General features: G+C 36.2%; 1 protein-coding gene across 2 annotated transcripts in view; it reads right to left on the reverse strand.

The window, feature by feature from the left end:
* Positions 1–22,807, reverse strand: part of cdc42se2 (CDC42 small effector 2) — a 39,464-nt gene extending 16,657 nt beyond the window's left edge. Inside the window, exons 1-2 of one of the 2 annotated variants that reach the window (XM_058789872.1) lie at positions 22,595–22,807; positions 4,787–5,061 (exon numbers count right to left, since the gene is read on the reverse strand). In XM_058789872.1, coding sequence (XP_058645855.1) covers positions 4,787–4,840 — 54 coding nt within the window. In that variant the 5' untranslated portion in view covers positions 4,841–5,061; positions 22,595–22,807. Of the gene's footprint in view, positions 1–4,786; positions 5,062–9,881; positions 10,041–22,594 lie in introns of those variants that run through there. The other variant, XM_058789873.1, reaches the window with a different exon arrangement.

A 22,807-nucleotide genomic window follows, 5' to 3' on the forward strand; every position in this document is an offset into this window, starting at 1 on the left:
GCATTTGCAAACCCTGAATACAAAATGTACTAAAGTTAAATTTGGCAAACAGTCTCAAACTAGATTTCCTCATACCCATCTTATCAGTAAATCCTTCTTTGCTTAAGTGAAGTCGTGGTATGCCTGTTGGGGCTGAAGTATTCTGTTATTATAAATCTCCTCAGCCTTATTAACTGAGCAGAGACAAATTCTGACATAATGTGTTGTGACAGCAGACATTTCACAGAATGTGTGATGATTAAAAATGGCTGGGGCAAAAAGGGCAAAATTATTCACATCCACGCAAAGCTGAGACTCCAGCCAAGGATAACAGTCTCATCAAACACACATGCTTGTAGATGAGCATAAATCAGATGTGTGTGCAAAAATATGTGCTGTTACAATACTGCAAACACACACAGCTACTACTGTTACTTATTGTATTTTGTCTTTTGCTTACTGATTTCACTGAAATTGACTGATCTTTTCACAGAGATTCAGATTGTTAAAGAGGACATATCATGATCAAAATTCAAAACTAACGTCCCTGTGTAATATCTACTGAAACTAAACAGCAAAAACAGCTCTAGAGGAAGTGCATTTGGATGGTTCAAATCGTACTTATCTGACTGCCAATCACAAGTGCAGTATGGAGTGCCTCAAGGCTCAGCACTAGGGCCATTACTTTTCACGCTTTACATGTTACCCTTGGGAGATATTATTAGGAAACATGATGTTAGCTTTCACTGTTATGTTGATGATACTCAGCTCTATATTTCTTTGCAGTTAATTATAGGACCAAAACCCCCCACATGTAAGAACTTAGTTTATTTTAGTTTATTTATTTATAAAGCACATTTAAAACAACAGGAGTTGCAACCAAAGTGCTGTACATCAAATATAAAACAAGGTAAAAACATACCCAATCAAGACAAACAAAGGGACAAATAAAATTGTACACCCTCAAACAGAATTAAAACATACAGAATAAAAATGGGTTTTCAAAGCAGATTTAAACAAAGAAAGACAAGGAGTAGATCTAATGTGGAGGGGAAGACTGTTCCAAAGCCTAGGTGCTGCCACAGCAAAAGCCCGGTCGCCTTTCGTTTTAAAATGTGAACGAGGAACCGAAAGAAGAAATTGACTAGACGATCAAGAGATCTAGAGGTGGAATGCGGAGTGAGGAGATTACAGATATACTGAGGAGCATAACCATGTAAAGCCTTAAAACAAAAAGCAAAATCTTAAAATCAACACGAAACTGAACCGGGAGCCAGTGTAGAGAGGCGAGAACCGGGTAATGTGCTCACGTTTTCTGGTGCCAGTCAATAATCTGGCTGCCGCATTTTGGACCAATTGCAGTCGGTTCAAAGATGATTTAGGCAGACCCAGATAAAGTGAGTTACAGTAATCTAACCTTGACGTTATAAACGCATGAATTACAGTTTGCAGGTCCTTCATAGAAAGCATTTTCTTGATTCTAGCAATTGATCTTAACTGAAAGAAACTGCTTTTCACAACAGTACTAATCTGCTTATCAAAAGACAACACAGGATCAAAGACAACACCAAGGTTTCTAACATGATCACGTACATTTGATGACAGAGGGCCAATGCTTGACAATGCCAGTGGACACAGCTGTTGGACCAAACACCATTATTTCAGTTTTATCATTATTTAACTGTAAAAAATTTAAGTCCATCCAGATTTTAATGTCCTGAAGACATGCAAACAGAGTTGACATAGAACAGTTATTGTTTTTAATAGGAAAATAAAGTTGAGTATCATCGGCATAGAGATGATATGATAATTTATGTTTCTGAAAAATATAACCAAGTGGAAGCATATATAAGGAGAAAAGAAGAGGACCCAGAATAGAGCCCTGTGGAACACCGTAGGACATTTTAGCCTGAGATGAGAAATAGTTTCCCAGATTCACTGAAAAATATCTGTCCTTAAGGTAGGAAGCAAACCAGCTCAGTACAGATCCCTGAAAACCAACTATTTGATCAAGTCTTTGAAGAAGGATGTCATGATCTATTGTATCAAATGCTGCACTTAAATCAAGCATGATTAAGATACAGCAAGAACCAGAGTCAAGGGAAAGTAAAATATCATTAGTAACCTTCACCAGGGCAGATTCAGTACTATGAAATTCTCTAAACCCAGACTGAAACTTAGAACACTGTCTAACACTTGATGGCTGCTCTGTCAATTCTTCGTCATCAGTCAAGAACCTAGGCATTTTTCCATCTCAAAAATATATCTAAATTACGACTTATGCTCTCAATGGCAAATGCAGAAACGTTAATTCATGACTCATGACCTCAAGGTTAGATTATCGCAATGCTTTATTGAGTGGTTGCTCTGCGCACTTAATAAACAAACTCCAGATGGTCCAAAATGCAGCAGCTACCAGCTAGCAGATGCTGGCAGAACCATGCACTGGATCCCTATTAAACATCGTATACATTTTAAAATCTTGCTAATTACCAATAAAGCCTTGAATGGTTTAGCTCCTCAGTACTTGAGCAAGCTCTTATCGCATTATAGTCCTTCCCGTCTGCTACGATCTCAAAACTCTGGCCATTTGATAATAGCTAGAATATCAAAAACAACTGCGGGCGGCAGATCCTTTTCCTATTTAGCGCCAAAACTCTGGAACAATCTATCTAACACTGTTCGGGAGGCAGACACACTCTGTCAGTTTAAATCTAGATTAAAGACCCATCTCTTTAAACTGGCTTACACATAACACACTAACACATCTCTATAATTCAAATCTGTTAAAGGATTGTTAGGCTGCATTAATTAGGTCAACCAGAACCGGGAACACTTCCCATAACACCCAATGTACTTGTTACATCGTAAGATGAATGGCATCTACGCTAATATTAGTCTGTTTCTTTCTTATTCCGAGCTCAGCGTTGCAAACCAGATCCAGTCCGTATCCAGATCAGATGGCAGATCAGGAACTAGAGATGACCTCTACAGCCCTGAACGTCAGCGGAGATCAGGACACCTAGATGAGCCTCAGAGAAAGATCCCCAGTGAGGACCTCGTCACCTAGACGGCCATCGGGACAAGACCTCGGGAACCAGATGAGTCCTCTGCACAATCTGAATTTGTTGCAGCCTAGAATTAAACTGCTGGTCTCGTATGGCCAGAGGAGAATGGCACACTATTTTGACACACTATTTCCCTGTTTTGACACAATCTGCATTGTGAAAAGCGCTATATAAATAATGGTGACTTGACTTGACTCTACCAGCAGCAGCTAACTGGACCATGCTAACCAGACAAACCTTCGCCCCAGAACTATAACTATTAACAAATGTTAGCCACATCACATCCATACAGACAAAATATTTATAAATGTATTATAAATATATAGAGGACAGAAGGACCCACTTTGTATTAGGTGTCCTTACTACTATTGTACTTGCATACAAAATTTGATACAGTATACTTATTGTGTACATACTGTTCGCTGTTACATTGTACTTTCCATTAACCTTGCTGTTTCATGTTTGATATGCAAATTTCTAAAATGATCAACATGCTTAAACTTTTGCAGATACACCTGTTACAGACAATCTACTCCATGCCTTTTGTTGTCTGACTGGTAGTTTAGCCTTTTTAGCAAGTAAAAGGTCTTTTAGTATAATTGTACAAACGTCCACCTTCAGCTCAAGTCTGAAATTTCAGCTGAAATCTTTATTGATTTTTATGAAGTAAACATAAAAATAACTTTGATATTGTTTTTAATATTTTAATATTTCCTACTGGACTGAAGCAACTTAGCTTTACTTGTCATAAAGATCTCATTAATTTACATTACACGCTATCAGAATCCCACCTTACTTTTTAGCCATATCAACTGCTCCAAAGTTATGCAAAGATATACAAATAAATAAATAAATTTTATTATTAAACTCCATATTCTGTCTATATCGTACTATATGAGCCATAAAATCCTGATGTATCAAATATGACACAACAAAAAACATCTATACAAAATTTTTGGTCACACTTTAGTTTGAGAACCAATTCTCACTATTAACTAACAATTAACTATGGCTTTTGCCTCAATAAACTCCTAGCAACTTTGCTGCTTATTGATAGTTAGCAAGGCAGTTGTTAAGTTTAGGTATGAGTTATGATTAAGGAAACTAAAATATGGTCATGCAGAATAAGGCATTAATATGTGCTTTATAAGTACTAATAATCTGCCGATATACTAGTAATATTCATGCTAATGAGAAACTAGTTAAGCTGACTTTTTTTTTTTTTGTCTAAAGGTTTAATAAACTGTTGCATTAAAAAAAGACTATTATTTATATATAATATATATTATTTATGTCAGGCTTTAAAGTACCTGCATGTAATCACATATGTAATTTATGCACATGCAGATACTTGACTGCACCCCAACTGAAAAACACGCCAAACCCTATCCATATCACAACCTCAATATCAACAAATGTAAATCTGCCAAGAATTTTGCAGAACAACATGTACTGTATGCAGACCATAACTGCATTGCTGCAAATGCTTAATTCTATACTGCACGTGCATAGTACTTAAAGACACATAATATAAAAATGGTCAAACGTTTATGGTGGAAGCAACCTTGACTAACATTATAATTGGACTCGAAGTCTAACAGAAGACTAAAAGAGAGACAGATGTAGAATATGAAAGGGGGAACTGGGAACCCAGCAGGGGAACAGGAACAGGCATGAGCAGGTGATTGATGAAAACAAAGTGATTTCTTCCCGGTTTCTGGAGGTGATGATTATCTTACCGGCTGCGGCTGCTCGGCGATACAGCAGTTGAAGCACAACCAGAATTCACTCATGACTAGCAGACTGTCCTAAAGTGCCGCTGTGCCCGTGGGCCCTGAGGGGCTCTGCCGCGTCTGGACGGGGCACAAGTCTCACGTTTCAATGGTCCGATCGGGGATGATGGTGGCGTTCTTCAGCCTGAGGATCCAGGGAAGGGAGAGCAGGAAGAGAGCGATGGCAGAGATCCAGACGGGAAGCCTGTTTATGGCTCAGTCCACTTAGCAAACACTCAGACCTGCAGGACACAAGAAGATGCTGTCAGATTATTTACACCAGCGTTTATCATAATCGGCTCTGCTGCATGTTTTACATTCACAATCATATAATTTCCAACATTTTTGTAGACAAACGTTTACAGCATTTCACCAATATTCCACCAAAATAACAGCTTCAGGATCTGACATGTTAAATTTAAATTCTGTTACATTTTAATTTAAAGCTCTAATTTCAAACTTAAATATTTATACAGTAACTTCAGTGTTCGTTGGTTCAACGAATCACAATCACAATATAATTTTTTTGCCAAGTTGTCCAGCCATATATATTAGATCTGCCATCTGTTTATAACAAGATAGTCCGCTAGTTAATTAGTGTTTGCTACTCATCATGCACTAAACTATAATTACATATTAATTATGATTCAATGTTGCCAGTGAGAAATGAATTAGCATTGATGTCTATTAGCCTGTAATTACACTAATATGCACTTTTAGTCAAGAAGGCTGTCCTCTGTTGCTGGATAATCTTTAAAACAGTTGTTTACAGACTGACAGATTGCTCTCAAAAAGTATCTGGATACTTAGATCATATAAAAATATCAGAATGTCAAATTTCAAATCAAATGTCATCTGCAAGCAAATGACGGGAGTTTTCTGTACTTTTCTGGGACATTTTTGCAATCACTCTAAATCAACGGACATGATGGTGATTTTAGTGAAGGACTGAAGTAGAATAATGACAGGTGTAGTTCATTTTCTACTCATTTTCATCTATTGTTTTGTCATTTTAAAATCCAACAAACTTCTCTTTGTGAAGTATTATGCACCATGTTCTGTCATTCTTTCAAATCAACACCTCTTGCTTTATTTTATTAAGGCAATCACACAAAAATATTGGTAACACTTTATTTTAAGGTGTCCTTGTTACACATGTTACATGTAATTACTATTATAATAACAATAAATTATGCATAATTACATGCAAGTAACCCTAAACCAAACCCTAACCAAGTACATGTAGTTAATTAATATCACTCAGTACTTAAATGTAAAATTAAACAGTAACAAGGACACCTTAAAATAAAGTCTAACTTAAATATTCCCAAGTGTCCAAAAACTTGCTAAAGCCACTGTAAGGATGGAGAAAACAATATGAGGTTTACCTTAAATGTCTGTCCGGATCATTTTGACCCCCAAAAATTGAGTGGTCGTCTGAGTGGTACAGGACTTAAATATTACCCCACTTAAAACCGGACCACACACAAACAAATATAAAAATAAATAAATGACAACATTTGGCCGAAAGTGTAGCCACATCACAATATAAACCTGATTAAAACCTGACATTGCCCACTGAAAACCCAGTAATTAGCAGCTTTGCACCTTCTGGAAAATCAAGGAAAGTTTGTCCCGTGAGACTGTAAGAGCTTTGTTCTTGATGCTGTATTAAAGCTGATGTTAACAGCAGTATGACGCTGCCAGTACTAACGCTGTTAAACACCCACACCTGGAGAAACGAGGGGCACACAGGGTCAGAAACTCTACTGCTAGTGTGCTGGAGTCATTAGAGTCCAGGGTCCACGTCTGCGCTCATTAATCCACAAGCACAGTCCCTCCGCTCAACTCTTCTGCACTGTTACCAGTCCATTCATGAGCAAGGGCTCTATTACCAAGACCATGCACGTGCAGGGAACAGCAAATCTGCTCCTAACTTTTCACTTACTCAAGTATTCCAAGGCTTGTCCAAGTGAGAGAGACATTCACAGAGGATTTATAATATTAGTTTGTGAGTATTATATCATACCACTGGGTGTCATTCATTAATAATCACATGTATTATTCATACTTATACACACAGGAGAATTTATCATGAACATTCTTTCATGAGATTCACAACAGATGCATGAGAATTTGTTCTTAACTTCATTCTAGTGTTAATGAATTCTAAACAAGCGACTGTGTGCCTGAAGTTAGAAATTTACACAAAACTCACACAAACCATCTTGTTTTTGCAGTTCAGTTATGAATAATCTTATCTTTTCCATCAAGTTTTAAATAAAAAGGCAAAAAACAATGAAAATGCCTTTCAGTTAAATAAAAGATTTAATTCACTGAATTATCAACAGGCACGGACATTTCTATATGGTTACTAAAACAGGCAAAAACTATATGTTTATTAAAATATAAGCCATATAAGTATAAGTATACCATTACAATATAGTAATAATCACTGTGACATTTGCCATGATAAAATGACTCCTAAAGCGATATAACTCTATGGTCAGAACGCTGCAAGAATTTTGTGTTATTGGATTGTGTGTAATTATTATTATTAATAACAAATGTTGAACATTGGTGTCTTTTACCATATTAAAAGGATAGTTTTTTCCCAAAAATGAAAATTCTGTCATCATTTACTCGTTCCAAACCTGTATGAGTTTCATTCTTCTGTTAAACACAAAAGAAGATATTTTGAAGAATGTTGGTACCCGAACAGTTGATGGTAGCCATTGGCTTACATACTGTTTTTTTCCCATACTATTGAAGTCAATGGCTACCGTCAAGTGAGGGTGAGTAAATGATGACAGAATTTTCATTTTTGGATGAACTACTCCTTTAATGTTCATTTTGAAAAACAAAAACTAAATGGATCACGAAGAACCTTTAACATCAAAGGAATCTTTTCATTGCACAAATGGTGCTTTATAGTGGAAAAAGGGTTTTTTAGATTATTAAAATGTTCTTCACACTAAGAAATGAATGTTTATTTTCAAGAACTGATTACAGAAAGGTTCTTTAAGGAACCAAAAATGGTTCTTCAATGGCATCACTGTGAAAATACACTTTTGGAACAGTTTTACAGTAGTTTTACCATACAATGGTAAACCAACAGTCTCAAGCCAAATGGGTCTTAGGCACGCCACACAGCCTTGTCTTACTGTTTTAATCTGTATGGCACTTTTGATAAAAGTGTGTGCAAAATGAGTTATTAGGACAGAACGCTGTAATGCATGCTTGATAATTTTGACTGAAAATGTGCTATTCATATGATTGTAGGCAAGGTGGTGGACACATGCTGGCGCATCCTGTGCTGAGAACACTTAGTGCTCAAATCCATGAGCCAAATGTCTATGGAAATGAACCTGGGAACAGAGCTGGTCTCTGTGCAGCGTCTTCCGCTGCTAAAATTATCTGTGCATTTCAATACGCTTTGATTCCTTTATTGATGTGACAGTGTCTAGTTTCTCCACAGTCTCTATTCATCCTGGATTCATCAAGTCAAGATCTAAAAGTTGACAGGATGTGAGATCATTTCAGACTGAGCTATATCCGCCACATGCCGTGACTAAAGGAAAGCACCTCAAAAGACAAACTATAGAGAAATGCAGCACAACATAAACGCTTCGGTCTTGGAAGAAGATGATTCAATTTTAAACATGCATATGTGCCAAGGTTAAAGCATAGTTCATTTAGTCAACTTCTGGGTGTAGATTACCTCTAAGCAAACCGATAAGTCCATTTTGCTGATTTGCTCTTTCTTAGGAAAAAGACACTTTGAGCTCGACCAACCAGCCAAAAAATCCCTGAAAATGTGAACTTTAATTCTTAAGGATGGTTCACATTATTAGGAACTATAGCAAGCTCATCTCCACGTGCTCCTGTAGGAAAGAAGGGAGTTTTCTAGGGAAGAATCCCATGTTCCCGGGTAGGATGACAGGATGGGATGCACACAGAAATCCCTCCATTAGCGGTGAGCCACAAAGAGCAGCCGGCCCATTGAAAGAGACTGTCAGCGCAAGAAAGGCCTCTGTGTGAGGGGTCAGAGGAAGACCCTTCACAATACACTCAAGACCTGTTCCCACGCGATGACAGACGGGAGAGATTTTGCCATTCTACACAGCGGTAAATACACAGGGCTATGTGTTATTTACACAGCTATTTTACACCAGGTTTAAAGGTAGCTCATTCAATCAGAATTTAGAGTCCCAACTGTCTATTATATAATATTAATAGCAATATTTTGTTCGGAACTCAAGTGTTACGTAATGTAACACTAAGCTGTTTTTACACTGATGTTACGCATGTTTTGGTTTGCAGCAATCAAGTTTAAAAATAAAAGAGGAAATAAAGAAATAAGATTAATTTGTTTTGTTTACTGGGTCTTATAAATGTAGACATTACCACATGCACTGTAAAAAAAAACATTGTCAAGTTGTAAATAAAATAAAAATAGTACGTTTTGCAAGAAAATACTATTTCAGTCTTTCTACTTCAAAATCTGTTACTCGCTGATTATTTCTACTTATTTGTGAAATTTTTTTTTTTTTTGAAAGAAATTAATACTTTTATCCATCAAGAATGCATTAAATTGATCAAAAGTGACTGTAAAGACATTTATGTTACAAAAGATTTCGATTTCAAATAAGTTTTGTTCGTTTAGAATCCTGAAATGTATCACAGTTTCCACAGAAACACTGAGTTTTCAATCATGATAATGATACTTGCACAATTTTACTGTTTTTACTACAGTTTTGATCAAATAAATGCAGCCTTGGTGAGAATAAAGTACTTTCAAAAATATTTCAACTCCTCAAACTTTTGTATACACAGTTTACTATGACACAAAATGATTAACACCGGCCAATATAACATTTTGATCACACCACCTTCCTTTATTTGCATTAATGCAAGTGAATGCATTTTATAACTCATGCAAACTCATCAGAGAACCATCATCACACAACTGACTCGTGGACTGGCCCCAACCAAACGCATAAAGCATACACCAATGCAACAACAACTCCCAAAGAAACGACTGATTCTCAAGCTTACTCACCATCCTAACCGGCCGCAGTGATGAAGTGAGAGGAGAGGAGAGGAGCCTCAGCGTTTATCCCAGCTGAGGAGCTGTGAGCTCTCCAGGAGGCCTTTGTCCCGCACTCAGTTACGGATCAGCGGGCGAGTGGCATTCATTCACTGCATCACTGACCGGCCAGGGCTCATGCACGCTCCTGAGCCTAAGCCCCGCCCCTCTGTCCCACCGCCGCGGAGGCTTTTATGTAAGCACCATCCTCCCACTCAATGCGGCTTACGTAAGCAATGCTGGGGAGGAGAAACACTCGCAATGTACTGGCTTACAAGGAAACCAGTGACGAAAACCCCAACAATCCATAATCCTGTGCACTGTACCACATAAGAGCATTAGGACTTGTCTTCATGTGCTTCAACACCAGCGCTGGAACAGATCATGAGATGGATATGTAACATGAGGAAATGCAAAAATGGCTTGATTGGAGAAGTGGAAATATTATTATTATTTTTTTTTTAGAAAGGGAAACCCCTGCCCTTTTCAAACTCATTAACCAATGCATGACTCAGGTTGATTGTTTCGCTTGTTGTTGAACACTGGCTTTCAATTCCTCCATCATTGGGCTTGTTGCCACAGTAGCCATGGGTGGTGGTGGTGGTGGGGTGTGTGTGTGTGTGTGTGTGTGACCAAATCCATAAACACACAATGTGTCACAGTAAGAGTGTGTATCCATAAGGGGTAGGACTGTTATAATATTATAATAATTATTGACAGCAAACAATCCCTTTTAGCACTGAACGATTTGGAAAAAAACTTGACAAAATTTGGGGACAGTGAATCTCTTTCCACTTTAGTTTTCATAGGCTACATTCCCACCATTTTGTCCCATTCAATATAACTATGAAATATTAGTATTGTTTTTTTATGATTAAGATTTTTTTTAATTACTGTTAAATAAAATAGTTAAGAAATATATTGCAGTAATAATACTATTGTACTATAAAATAAGCTGAAAGGTTATTGGTTGAATAACAAAAGTGGTAATTTCACGAAGACTCACCTTCTCTATGCACTGTAAAAATAAAAAATTAAAAAATGTTGAGCTAAATTAAAATTTAAGGCAACCAGCTTCAGCAGATTTTTGAGTTTGCTCAACTTATTTTTGTGGAGATTCTCAAATCTTTGTTGTATAAACTTAAAATGACAAGTTGAGAAAACTCAAAAATCTGCTGAAGCTGGTTGCCTTAAATTTTAATTAAGCTCAACTTTTTTTTTTTACAGTGTGGATAATAAACTCTTTTTTTCCCAGTCAATTTTGGGATAGTGGGGGGACCTATTGCTATTGGGACCCCGATTCCTGTTAAAAGACTGTATAACATTTACAAAATTTTACTCAACAACGATTATCTTACTCTGCATCACTACAGTATGCCTAAAATAATGCCTGGAATAATTCTAATTAAAAGCTGTCAGATTGAATTCGTTGGATATTTACATCATGTCCGTAAAAACAAAGAAGAGAACACGCTTATCTACACAAAAGTACAGGGCCAAATATATCTGAGCAAACTGCCTTGCTTACAGTCACATTTGTGAAGAACTGTCTATTCTAGAGAAGTTGGACATAAATGTTTATATGGGTGCAGTACTACCTCAGTAATGTTCTTTTACATGCATGTCAACTAAAGCGAAACTCTGTGACAGTACAGTGTTTGATTATACAGGCCCACAAAAGCAGGCTGGCCATCTGCACGTGCTTGCCAATGCTGCCAAATGCAGACTGAGCAGTCTCTTTTTCTCTATAATTTCTTCTTATTTACCAAAGAAAAAAGCTGCCCTGTTCTTTCCCTCCCTGCTCTTACTCAGTAAAAGAAGCGGCTCCATCTTTATTCAGCTCTTTCTCTGGGACTTAATTCAATAAATCCACCTGATTGTAAAACTGGCAAGAAAGCAGCACTCTTTTCATTTCTTAATATTTTGCTCAGTCAAGATTAATCTCGCTCCATTAATATAATTAAAAAATATTATGTAATCAACAATAAACAGTCGAGCTGTAGTTTGAAGTATAGTACTGTATGGTACTTCTTGAGGCTGGCCGGTATTAATTTTTTGTTTTGAGAATATGCCACTTTGTCCAGGATCTGGGATTTAAGCTCCACATCTTGTCCTCTGTTCCTCTCCTGTTCCTCCTATCTGCTTTTGCTGGAAATGATTGTAGGAATTGAGTTGACCCTAAACCAGGGGTCTCCACACCAGCTCCTGGAGGGCCGGTGTCCTGCAGAGTTCAGCTCCAGCCTGGTCCTACACACCTGTCTGAAGGTGTCTGCTCCTGGAGGGCCACTATCCTTATCCACTATCAGAGTTTAGCTTCAATCCCAATTAAATACACCTGAACCAGCTAATCAAAGTATTGAGACACCTCCAGAACACTGTGTTCACTCTTAAAAATAAAGGTGCTTAAAAGGTTCTTCACATAGAAGAACCATTTTTGGTTGCACAAAGAAACATTCAGTCAATGGTTCTTTAAAGAACCTTCTCTTTCTTACCTTTTTATGATCTGAAGAACCGTCTTTTGCTACAAAGAACCTTTTGTGGAACAGAAAGGTTCTTCAGATCTTAAAGGTTCTTTATGGAACCATTTAGACAAAAAAGGTTCTTCTACGGCATCGTGAAGCACCTTTATTTTTAAGAGTGTTGGAGCTGAACTCTGCAGGGGATTGGACATCCCAGCAGTAGGTAATCTCACATTAATGTTATCAACCCTGTTCGATAGACATATGACCAATTTTTTGTCAATTCAATTCCATCCCAGGAGCTAAAATAAGTAGCTCATAACCAATAAAACGAGTGGAGGGAACTGTGCAGCCTCTTAAAGGCACTTTGTCAGATCTTGCTTGAAAATCTGGTTGACATTAACCACAATTCGTTTTAACTACAGTTTGATGACCATCACTGGATGTAATGAAGTAAGTGGTAGTAGTCCATCGCGAGTCTTGTTGAGCAGATTTGTACTCCAGATTGAGCAGACCAATGCTTTGTTGTATTTATTTAGTTACACGACTGGATAGATTAGCTGGAAACACACTGGACCAAGCCTCCTGAGATCCCTGGCATTACCATTTAACAGATAAAGATGTCTATTTACCTATTTTCAGACATATTATGAGGTCAGCTCTTCCTTTCATCCAGCACTAAGAAGATCTTGGTTAGAGAAGTGAGACTGTTCTGAAGTGAAGGGTTTAGATGAGTCCATCAGTGTCCTCAACTCTGCACATTTTGCATGCCTCCCTAATTTGCACATAAGAACCCGGGACACAGGTCCTAATAAAAATTGTTGAAATATTTACAAATGTTTCTCTGCGCTGTGCCAGGGGCACATTCTGATGTCATCATGCTTTTCCTCAGTATCCAGTAGACAAGTCCTTCTTTTGTGATCCAGATCACAAGACCACAACGTCACAGGCCTGTGAAGACCCCTTAGCTGGCCCTCTTTAAGTTTCACAAAAGCCTTTCAAACAAACATATGGTTTCTTATCTTAATTCTCCCAGACATATGAGATTTCCAGACATTAAGATTTGCACGACCATGATTTTTCCATTGCTTTCATGCAGCATAACAGAGCAGTGCTCTGGCAGTAAATTAATAAATTAACATTAATATACTATTAATTCATAAATACATTTATGCATTGGGCAAAGCAATTTACATAGCATTCAATGCATGCATTCCCTAGGCTTTGAACGCATGACCTCGGCAGTGACATATGCAGTGCATATTAGGTGAGGTGAAAATATTCCTTAAAAGCGTTGTTTTTGTTATACTAGAGAACTGAAGATGTTGTTTAGACATTTCAATGCAACCATGTGACTTGAGATATCTGATGCAGAATGCTACACCTTGCAGCATGCAAGAAAGGATGTGTTTGACCACAAATGTCACCAAGTCTGGCACGATATATTTGCATGGCTGCGCCAGTGGTAGAGGGTTTGTTTCCCTTTGCAAAGAAAGTGGTAACAAAGCCTGCCTTATACTGCCATTACAAGGCAACATCAATGCCTCATCTCTCCTTAAGGCAATGACCCAGATACTATTGACAACTGACCAGTTGCTTAATAAAGCCATCACTGTCTGCCTAGGCCCAATTTACCATTTTTGGCTTGTGAAGAAATATCTCAGATTCTTCCTAACCATTATACCCTTCAGGGCGATCGGGGAAGTAGCTTTTTTATTTTTTTAGGAATTACACCTAACAACGTCCTGAGAGAAGAGCTTGGTATCAGCAACTATCTTATGATATGATATATAACAAAGTCATGTGTTGCAATTCAATAGATTGCAATGCATCACAATATCATAACTGGCTCGTGACTGACACTATGCCAAATGCACAAGGGATCCAACATGTCCATGAGACAGACTGAAACTGCAGTATTAGTTTCAATCTCTATTGCAGGTTCACATCACTTTTGTCCGGTACAGCTCTAACCACAAAGGAAATTTTAGTATTTGCACCTATTTTTTAATTAATTATTAATGTTTCTGGTTATTGAAAAGTACCGAGGTGCAGAATCCTTCAGAGATATGTATGGGCCAAGAACAAAAACCATGAGCTTGATTTTAAAACATCTTGAAGTCGTGAGCTCACGGGACTCTCATGCATCACATGCTTGAAAGTTGATCGTTCTCGTGCACAGCCACTGAAAACAGGATGCACGCTGATTGACAATGACATGGTTTCAGTCGCTCTGATTCATCTACAAACAGCCAAAGACACTGAGCTGCCCCTGACACGAGGGTACTTGCTTATCCTATTTCTGTTGGCATCTCAAAGCAAGCATCATTTAGTACGGCTTTTATGCAAATTTGAAAGGCTTAAAAAAACACAAGGTTACAAGCATTCTCAGTTCAGTTCTGTATGGCACACAACCCTGTTGCCTGTAGTGCCTTTCTGATACTCTATATGACATTTGACATTTATTTATTTACCTCATCTCATGTCATTCCAAACCTTTTTAAAACTCTTTATTTGAGTTTTGCGTAAACTTTGACCTACTATTTTGACTTTTTCTTCAAAATAATGACACTGGACTTCAAGTACAATGCATACATGTAAACATTTAACTAACTGTTAAATGTTTACATGTATGCATGTAAACATTTAGTAAGTAACTATGTGGTTACTTACTAAAAGGGCCCTTATTTTCTATCATATTTTTGATCTCTAGATAAGTCTCAAGAACCTTCTCCTTGAACAAAAAATGTGCCTCTGGTGACATTTCTGCAAAATGATTTATGCTGCTTTTTGCATGTTTCGAAATTTCCATTGAGCTGCACTAAAAGCATGTTCAGTTATTACGTTATTTGTTGTATGTATTGTAGAAGTTTGGAAATGAATTGTCTAGTGGCTAGTGAAATCTCACAACAAAGGCAAACGTGAGATAAAAACAGATTTCCTGAAGCAACCATGCTATTGTATCTTGCTTCTACAAGTCTTTCAGTTCATTTATCACAACTCATGTTTCACGAGACTCATAGCCAAACGCCCTGCATCACAAACTCAATGGCGTACCAGGTGCGCTACCGAGCAATTTTACTTTTTTAGATATGGAGCTGGTTATGTGATGGAAACATCAAAATGTATTCGTTTACAAACCATGCACTGTGATAAAAGTGTTTTGAGGTCATAACATAGTATTGTGCAAGAAACCATGCAAAAATAAGTCTATGTTAAATGATAATCTGCCTCTGTAATCATAATTTGTGTGAAAACGGAATAAAAGCTGTTGGTGTTTTATTGCTACTAGTGTTCATTTCACCTGGAAACTGCAGAGAGTTTTGCAAAAATGTAGGTACAGAGGTACGTCTTTCATGTAGCAAGTTTAATACCTACAGAACTATAAGTGATGCTCGAAAAACAACCTCCAAATATTCCACATTGTTTAATATAATTTACATCAATTCAATCCCTGCTCTATAACTGAATGAACTAAAGTATGTTCGGTTCTTCTGCAACAGCCAAAACTGAATTAAAGCTGCAATGCCACAAACACTCAGGGACAGGTGCCAAGATACAATTACGCAAGGAATTTCTGACCATCGCACAGACGAAAGGTCTTAAGCATGGGAGGATCTCTTAAAGAGAAACATATGGAGGCTAGATTAGATTAGGACGTTCCTGAGCATTCTCTACAAACACGCAGTTTAACAACGAGCTGTAACTCACACCAAAATGCAATGGTTTGAGAGGAAAATGCGATTTCACAGTCTTGGTATTAAAACAATCCTAGAATACACTCTAGTTTTGTCCTGAACAACAATGGTGCAATCACTCACTCAAAGGTACTTGACCAGATTTCTGTGCTTAGCACCAAATAAAGATTATTTGATTTGCTGTTGGATCATATGATGTAGAACTAGATTGCGAAACAGTACGATGCTCTTTTAAAAGCTTGCAGTTATTTATGTCATTCTATCAACCTGTATTCTCAGATTTTATAAAGCACAAAAGGAGAAAATGTGAGGAATCTTTTTTAAATCTTTTCTGACTTTTTTAAAATGCAGTTCCTATGAATAGATTCTTTCAAAAATTCCACTTGAGAAAAAAAAAATTATTGAAAACAAGCAACGCATGGGTTTTGCTTCATCGTGGAGGCGAGTAAATAATGACAGAAATGTTATATTTGGGTAACTAATTCCACTAACCAGTAGGTACGAACTGAGTGGCTTTCGGCCATAATTCAGTCACTAATTTGCTAACTGCTCTTGGGTTCACTAAAGTTCCACCAGGATTTGTCTGTGGATTTAATCCAAGCTGTTGGCATTTGTCAACTAAATCCTGCTCGTACAATCAAGATCCAAATAACCACAGATGCAAAACTTCATACAACTTGAAGCTGAAGCTGTCCAAGATATCAGAGCTCCACTTTTGCAGATGTAGGCAAAAAGAAAAGCATAAAAAAGCACAAAAACATTCGAAAGCATCTCTCCGCTTATCTCCACTAGATCTGTAACTCATAAATCTCAGATGACTGAAGAGATAGGAAGAGAGCGTTCTTCAGCTGGGCAGTGTAATGAAGCAGGCAAAACCCACTTACTAAACAATAATGAAGAACAGGTTTCAGCTAATAGTCATAAAACAAATTTTTACATTTTCTAAAGAAAGAATGTTTTTGTACTCTATTAACAGCAAGAGTGTATTTTTTGTACTTTATTCAGCCAGAGCGTTTGATTGTTTGTATATTATGTACTGATTGCCAGGGCATTGATGTGTTGTCTAAATCGAAGTCCCACTACCATTCAAAAGTTTGTGATCAATAAGATTTAAAAGGAAAAAAATAAAATAATAATACTTTTATTAAGCAAGAACACATTAAATTGATCAAAAGAGACACAAAAAATAAATTGATTTCAAATAAATTCTGTTATTCTGGTCTTTCTATTCACCAAATAATCATGAAAAGATGCATGTCCACAAAAATATGAAGCAAAACAACACGGCATTCATCAGCAGCATATTAGAGTGATTTCTGAAGGGTCATGTGACACTGATGCTAAAAATTCAGATTTGATCACAGCAATCAACTATATTTTACTATAGCCTATATTTTCATATAGAAAACAGTTATTTTAAATTTGAATAATATTTCACAATATTACTGTTTTTACTTTAATTTTGATCAAATAAACAGCCTTAGTGTGTTAAGAGACTTCTTACCGACCCCAAACCTTTGAACCATATAGTTTCTAGAAGACTTAAGCAAAAAGGGTCTTAAGTCAAGACAATTTAATATTATTAAGTTAAATACTGTAATAAGTTAAGCTCTATAGTGCTTTAATGTCTTATAGTGCACAATTTAGCAGTTTAGAGCAGGCAGTAGGACAGGTTCGCTATAGTAGCTTATATATTATTTTATGCGAGTACGTTGAAAACGGTATTAGTTGTTGACTTAAGAAATATTCTGGTGTCGTGACAAACCCACGTTCTGCCAGAATTACTATCAGGTGACGAGTATCACTGTTTTGGTCATTTCGCACACCCCTAAGCAGTTTCATCAAGAAGTTGATAGAAAATCATGCCTTATCACTTATCTTTAGTCCCCCGGTGTGCAAACCAAAGACGAATGTGGCAAGCAATGGAAAAACTCTATTTGATGTTGCATAATGGAGAAAAACACCCTTAGGCTCCACCAGGGGTCCAGCTCTCCTATGGCTATACAGTATAAACATAATGTCAATAAAGTTATAATCTCGACTGAACAGTGTGATTATGGACTTAGGGCCAGATTTAGCATGAGACCGCAATCCCATAAAAGCCCTGATGAGTTGTTGTTCTGTGGCTGATCTACTGACAATCAGCAAATTAAAGAACACAGATGCAGATCCTTTCCATAATGACCCACACAATCAACCAAGAGCTGCGCAAATGAGCCATGCCACAGCTTTCTTGGACAACAAACCACAGTAAATCACCTTGCATGATTCATTTAAAAACTCTTCTCACATAAATTCTGCATCTCAAAGGGAACAAATGCAATGCAAGTCAATCCTGACAGTTCTGTAGTGTCTGAATCTTTCTGTAAAAAGTTTCAGTGTTGTATTGCAACCGTGTAGTTTTGCAGAGGTGTTTAGATGAAGGTCGTTTCCTTTCTTTCTGCCCAGCTGTGATATGAGTGTCTGCTGACTTAACTACTTTCCTGACTGCATGTCTCGCATGTCACGCCGCAGGGCAAAGACGATACTGCCTCCCCCGCTGCACTGAGACCAAAGAGATGATTACAAAAACATGGTGACTTTACATTCTGATCTGCTGATCTGACAATAAGCACTTAAAGGAACGATGAAAAGGCAATGCAAACGCAGCAGCCATCAAACATGCCTGAAGCTACTGTTATCTGACTGACTGGTAGACAACAGTCCAGGAGTCATGTTCTTTAAAAGCATTTTTCAAGTTCTTTTACACTTTTTTTTTTTTTTTTTTAATTAAACATTCAACAGAATGCAAGTGAACAATATTTAATGTAGTCTGGATCATTTTTGGATGAGGCATGCCACACAAAAAAACATATACCATGCCAGTTCTCAGTCAAAACTTATTAAGCCACATTCTTCTACAAAATGAGAAAATTATCATCAGTACACAAATAAAGCAAAGTTAAACATAAACAATAAAAAAAATTAAATAATATATGAGCAAACTATTTGGTTAGACTGGAAAAATAAAAATAGTGATTTTTTGCTCAACCAACACAACAAAACCAGTCATTTAACGTTTGTTAACTATGTTTTGTTGCATTTGTTTGTCTTACATTTAGTTTGTGTTATTTTTTCTTCTTCTTTGCTTTGTGTTGTTTTATATGGTTTTGTTTTGCTTTTGTGTTTTGTTTTGTGTTGTTTTGTTTTTTGCTTATTTTGCATTTTGTTGTTTTACTTTTTTGTGCTTTGTGTTGTTTTACTGCATGTTGTTTAGTTTTTCTTTGCTTCGTGTTGTTCTATAAGGTTTTGTTTTGCTTTTTTGTGCTTTGTGTTATTTTATGTTGTTTTCTCAAATAGCAGACCTTTAGAGGGTCTTGAAGGTTTTAAACGAATGCATGCTTGACTTAAAGAGCTACATTTCACAAAAGAAATTGACAGTTGTGGTCAATAATTTTTATGATGGTAAAAATGACCAAATTAATGCTACCGGAATGATCGTAAATACAAGTTTCCTAGTCAGAAATTGGACATGAACAGCCTCCCTACTCATATTTACAACTGTTTCTAAGACGGGTGGGCCATAAACTTTAAATATGTTGGAGGAGAGAAACATAGCAGTATACTGTAAAGTTTTATTAGTTTTTCTCACTACATCTACATTGCTTTCTCCTGCCATTACAGTCTTGCATATTTACAGTACACATATAAATAACCATTTAAAGCATATTGTATGTATTGAACACAGTGAAAATAGCATTTATTTGACTGAAATTTAGGAAACGTCAGCAAGCCGAATATCTAGATAGCGCTGTGAATGTTTATATTGTTACCAACAAATGGGATGCTGCATTTTATTCAAAACTTCTTGGATTTTGACTAAATATCTTCTAATCTATACCTTTTGGCTTTAATACAATTTCCCCAAGAAACAGGCAAGAATGAATAGGCTGTCCACTATGATGTCTGTTCTTTCCAGCAATAACTCGTAATTACAACTTCAGATGTGGGAAGTACGAAGTTTCCGATAACATGTGAAGGAAGCATAAAATTGCAGTGATCTTTTAATTGGAGGTGATGTTTTTTCATTCTTTCATTCACTTATTCAAGACTACTACTTTTACGTTTACTAGCAGTCCATCAGTGTATAACTTAAGCTCTCAATTGAGTTTTGCATTCATTTATTAATCATGTGGTTCCACTGTCTAAATTGACTCTCATAAGAGTGTGAGATAATAAAATCTCAATTATTAAATGTAAAATTGCTATTCATTATTAATAGATTTATTCAAAAAGTAATCCTAGAAAACAGATCTGCAATCTGAAATATCAACATAATACCACAACATGAATATGTCTGCACGCTGCAGTCTGAGTGCACAGCGGAGATCAGGAGGCAGCAGCATGATTTTGATTTTGTACAGTTCAGTTCTCTGTTCTGCAAACTGCATCGCAAACAGACAGACCTGACCTACATCTTCATCTGCAGTGTGCAGAAACTATCCTGTCTCTGACTGCTATTTATATCATATTTAAATGTATGCAAAAAATATATTATTTTATCACAATACAGATATTTTTGGACAGTCTTCAATGGAGAAAGATGGTATTTGCAGTCAGATGTGTAGTTACAGTGTCATGAGGAAAAGACATGCTGTAGTAGTGCTGTCAAATGATTAATCATGATTAATCTCATCCAAAATAAACGTTTTTGTTTGCATAATATATGTGTGTGTGTACTGTGTATATTTGTAACATATATATAAATACACACACATGCAAGTATATATTTAAGAAAAATGTTATGTTTATATTAAATATATTTATATATTAATATAAATTATATGAATATAAATATATTAGTTCTGTGTAATGATTAATCGCAATTAATCACATACAAAATTTTTGTTAGCATTATATATGTGTGTGTACTTTTTATATTTATTATGTATATATAAACACACACACACACACATACAGTATATATATTGAAAATATTTGCATGTATTTACATGTCTATATTTATATTCATATCATTTATATTATAAATAAATATATTTAATATATAAACATAACATATTTTTCTGAACTATATACATGCATGTGTGTGTATTTATATATACATAATAAATACACACAGTACACACACACATATATTATGTAAACAAAAACTTTTATTTTGGATGCAATTAATTGAGATTAATCGTTTGACTGCACTATTGTATAGTTTTTGTTAATATTTTGAATTAGTTGAATTTATTTTTTCATTTTAAGTTTTCACTTTAACTTTAGTTAAGTTTTAGTAATTTTGTTTTTTATTTTTAAAATACATTTTCTATATAATTTTATTAACGTTATATCATTTTATTTATTCATTCGGTTTTGTTTATTTGGTTTTTATTATTTTAGTACTTCAAATTAAACTAAACAAAAATGGGAAATGTTGGCAGCAAGCTGAAATAAAATGTATATTATTTTATATTTTATTTTATTTTAGTTGATGTTTAATTTGTTTCATATAACATTTTTAAATTGTTTTAGTTTTAGCTAACAATAATCACCCTTTCACCACAGTCGTTTGTAACGAACCAGAATTAATTATCAGAGGGAAGTCTGTTAAATCAAGATTTTGCATACATGCATATGTTGTAGTTAGCTGAGTTGAGATAGTTCATGCATGCATGGACTCATATGCATATGCAATCATGTGGTCAAAAGGATGGGTAAAAGAAGTAATATGCAAAGCACAAGATTAAAAAAATTAAATCGCAATATGATATAAGACACCAATGTTCAATGTACAGTATAATTTAATTAATGAATAGTAACACATCAGTAAATAAGTATTAATAATAATTCTTCCAAGTCATATACCAACTATTGACTGTTTATGGTTGCCGAGCAACAGCACTGTTGCGCATTAATACAAAATGTGCGTTCACACTGTGCGCTTTACGACCCGGTTCAACCAATCAGAATAAAGAATCGGAACTATTGTTTTATGAATCCCATGGGCGTATATGCAGTGCAATGCAAAGACTTTCACATTTTCATGACAATAAGTGACTCATCTGATTTTGCCTCGCTAATAAAGACAAGCCAAAACAGAACGAATATGAAGTACTTCCTAAAATGTGCTGGTATTCAACAGTTTGCATAGCATTTCTGTGAGGCTGTGTCTTGTGCCATAATGCACTGTGACTCTATAGATCACGATGTTCCCGGCATTCGCCTGTTCAGCCCACTATAGATGATGATACACCAAACACTGACGTTATGCCTCTATATATCACCTTGTAATATGGTGTATAGGATATAAAAAGCCCCATTCCTTCAATGATTCTGACACATCTGCTGCATGAGCATCTTATGAAACCAGTTACTATTATTCAAAAGAAAAAAAGAAAAAAATCAATTTATATGAAAAAGTGGTTTCTACTTATTCGGACTGATTAGGCTAATAAAACAGTTTACTGAGACGTATCGTGAAGTTGATGAATGTGAGCAGCTGTATTCCTCTGAATGATTTATATATGAAGAGCTGTCTTACCGACTGATGCTGATGCTGATCTCCGAGGCTCAGCTGATCAATGCGGGAAATGATCCACCTGCGCCAGGCATCAGATCAGACGAGCCTCCGCCGGAATAAACGCACATTTACCAGCTTTCAGCTTTACACCTTCATCTGTGATCTTCCTTTGTGTCTTTTCTGGTTGTGAATGACAGCAGCGCTGGAGAAGGAAAGGAAACCCCTTGAATGAGG

Source organism: Onychostoma macrolepis, chromosome 10 (assembly GCF_012432095.1).
Source record: "Onychostoma macrolepis isolate SWU-2019 chromosome 10, ASM1243209v1, whole genome shotgun sequence".
Taxonomy (NCBI): domain Eukaryota; kingdom Metazoa; phylum Chordata; class Actinopteri; order Cypriniformes; family Cyprinidae; genus Onychostoma; species Onychostoma macrolepis.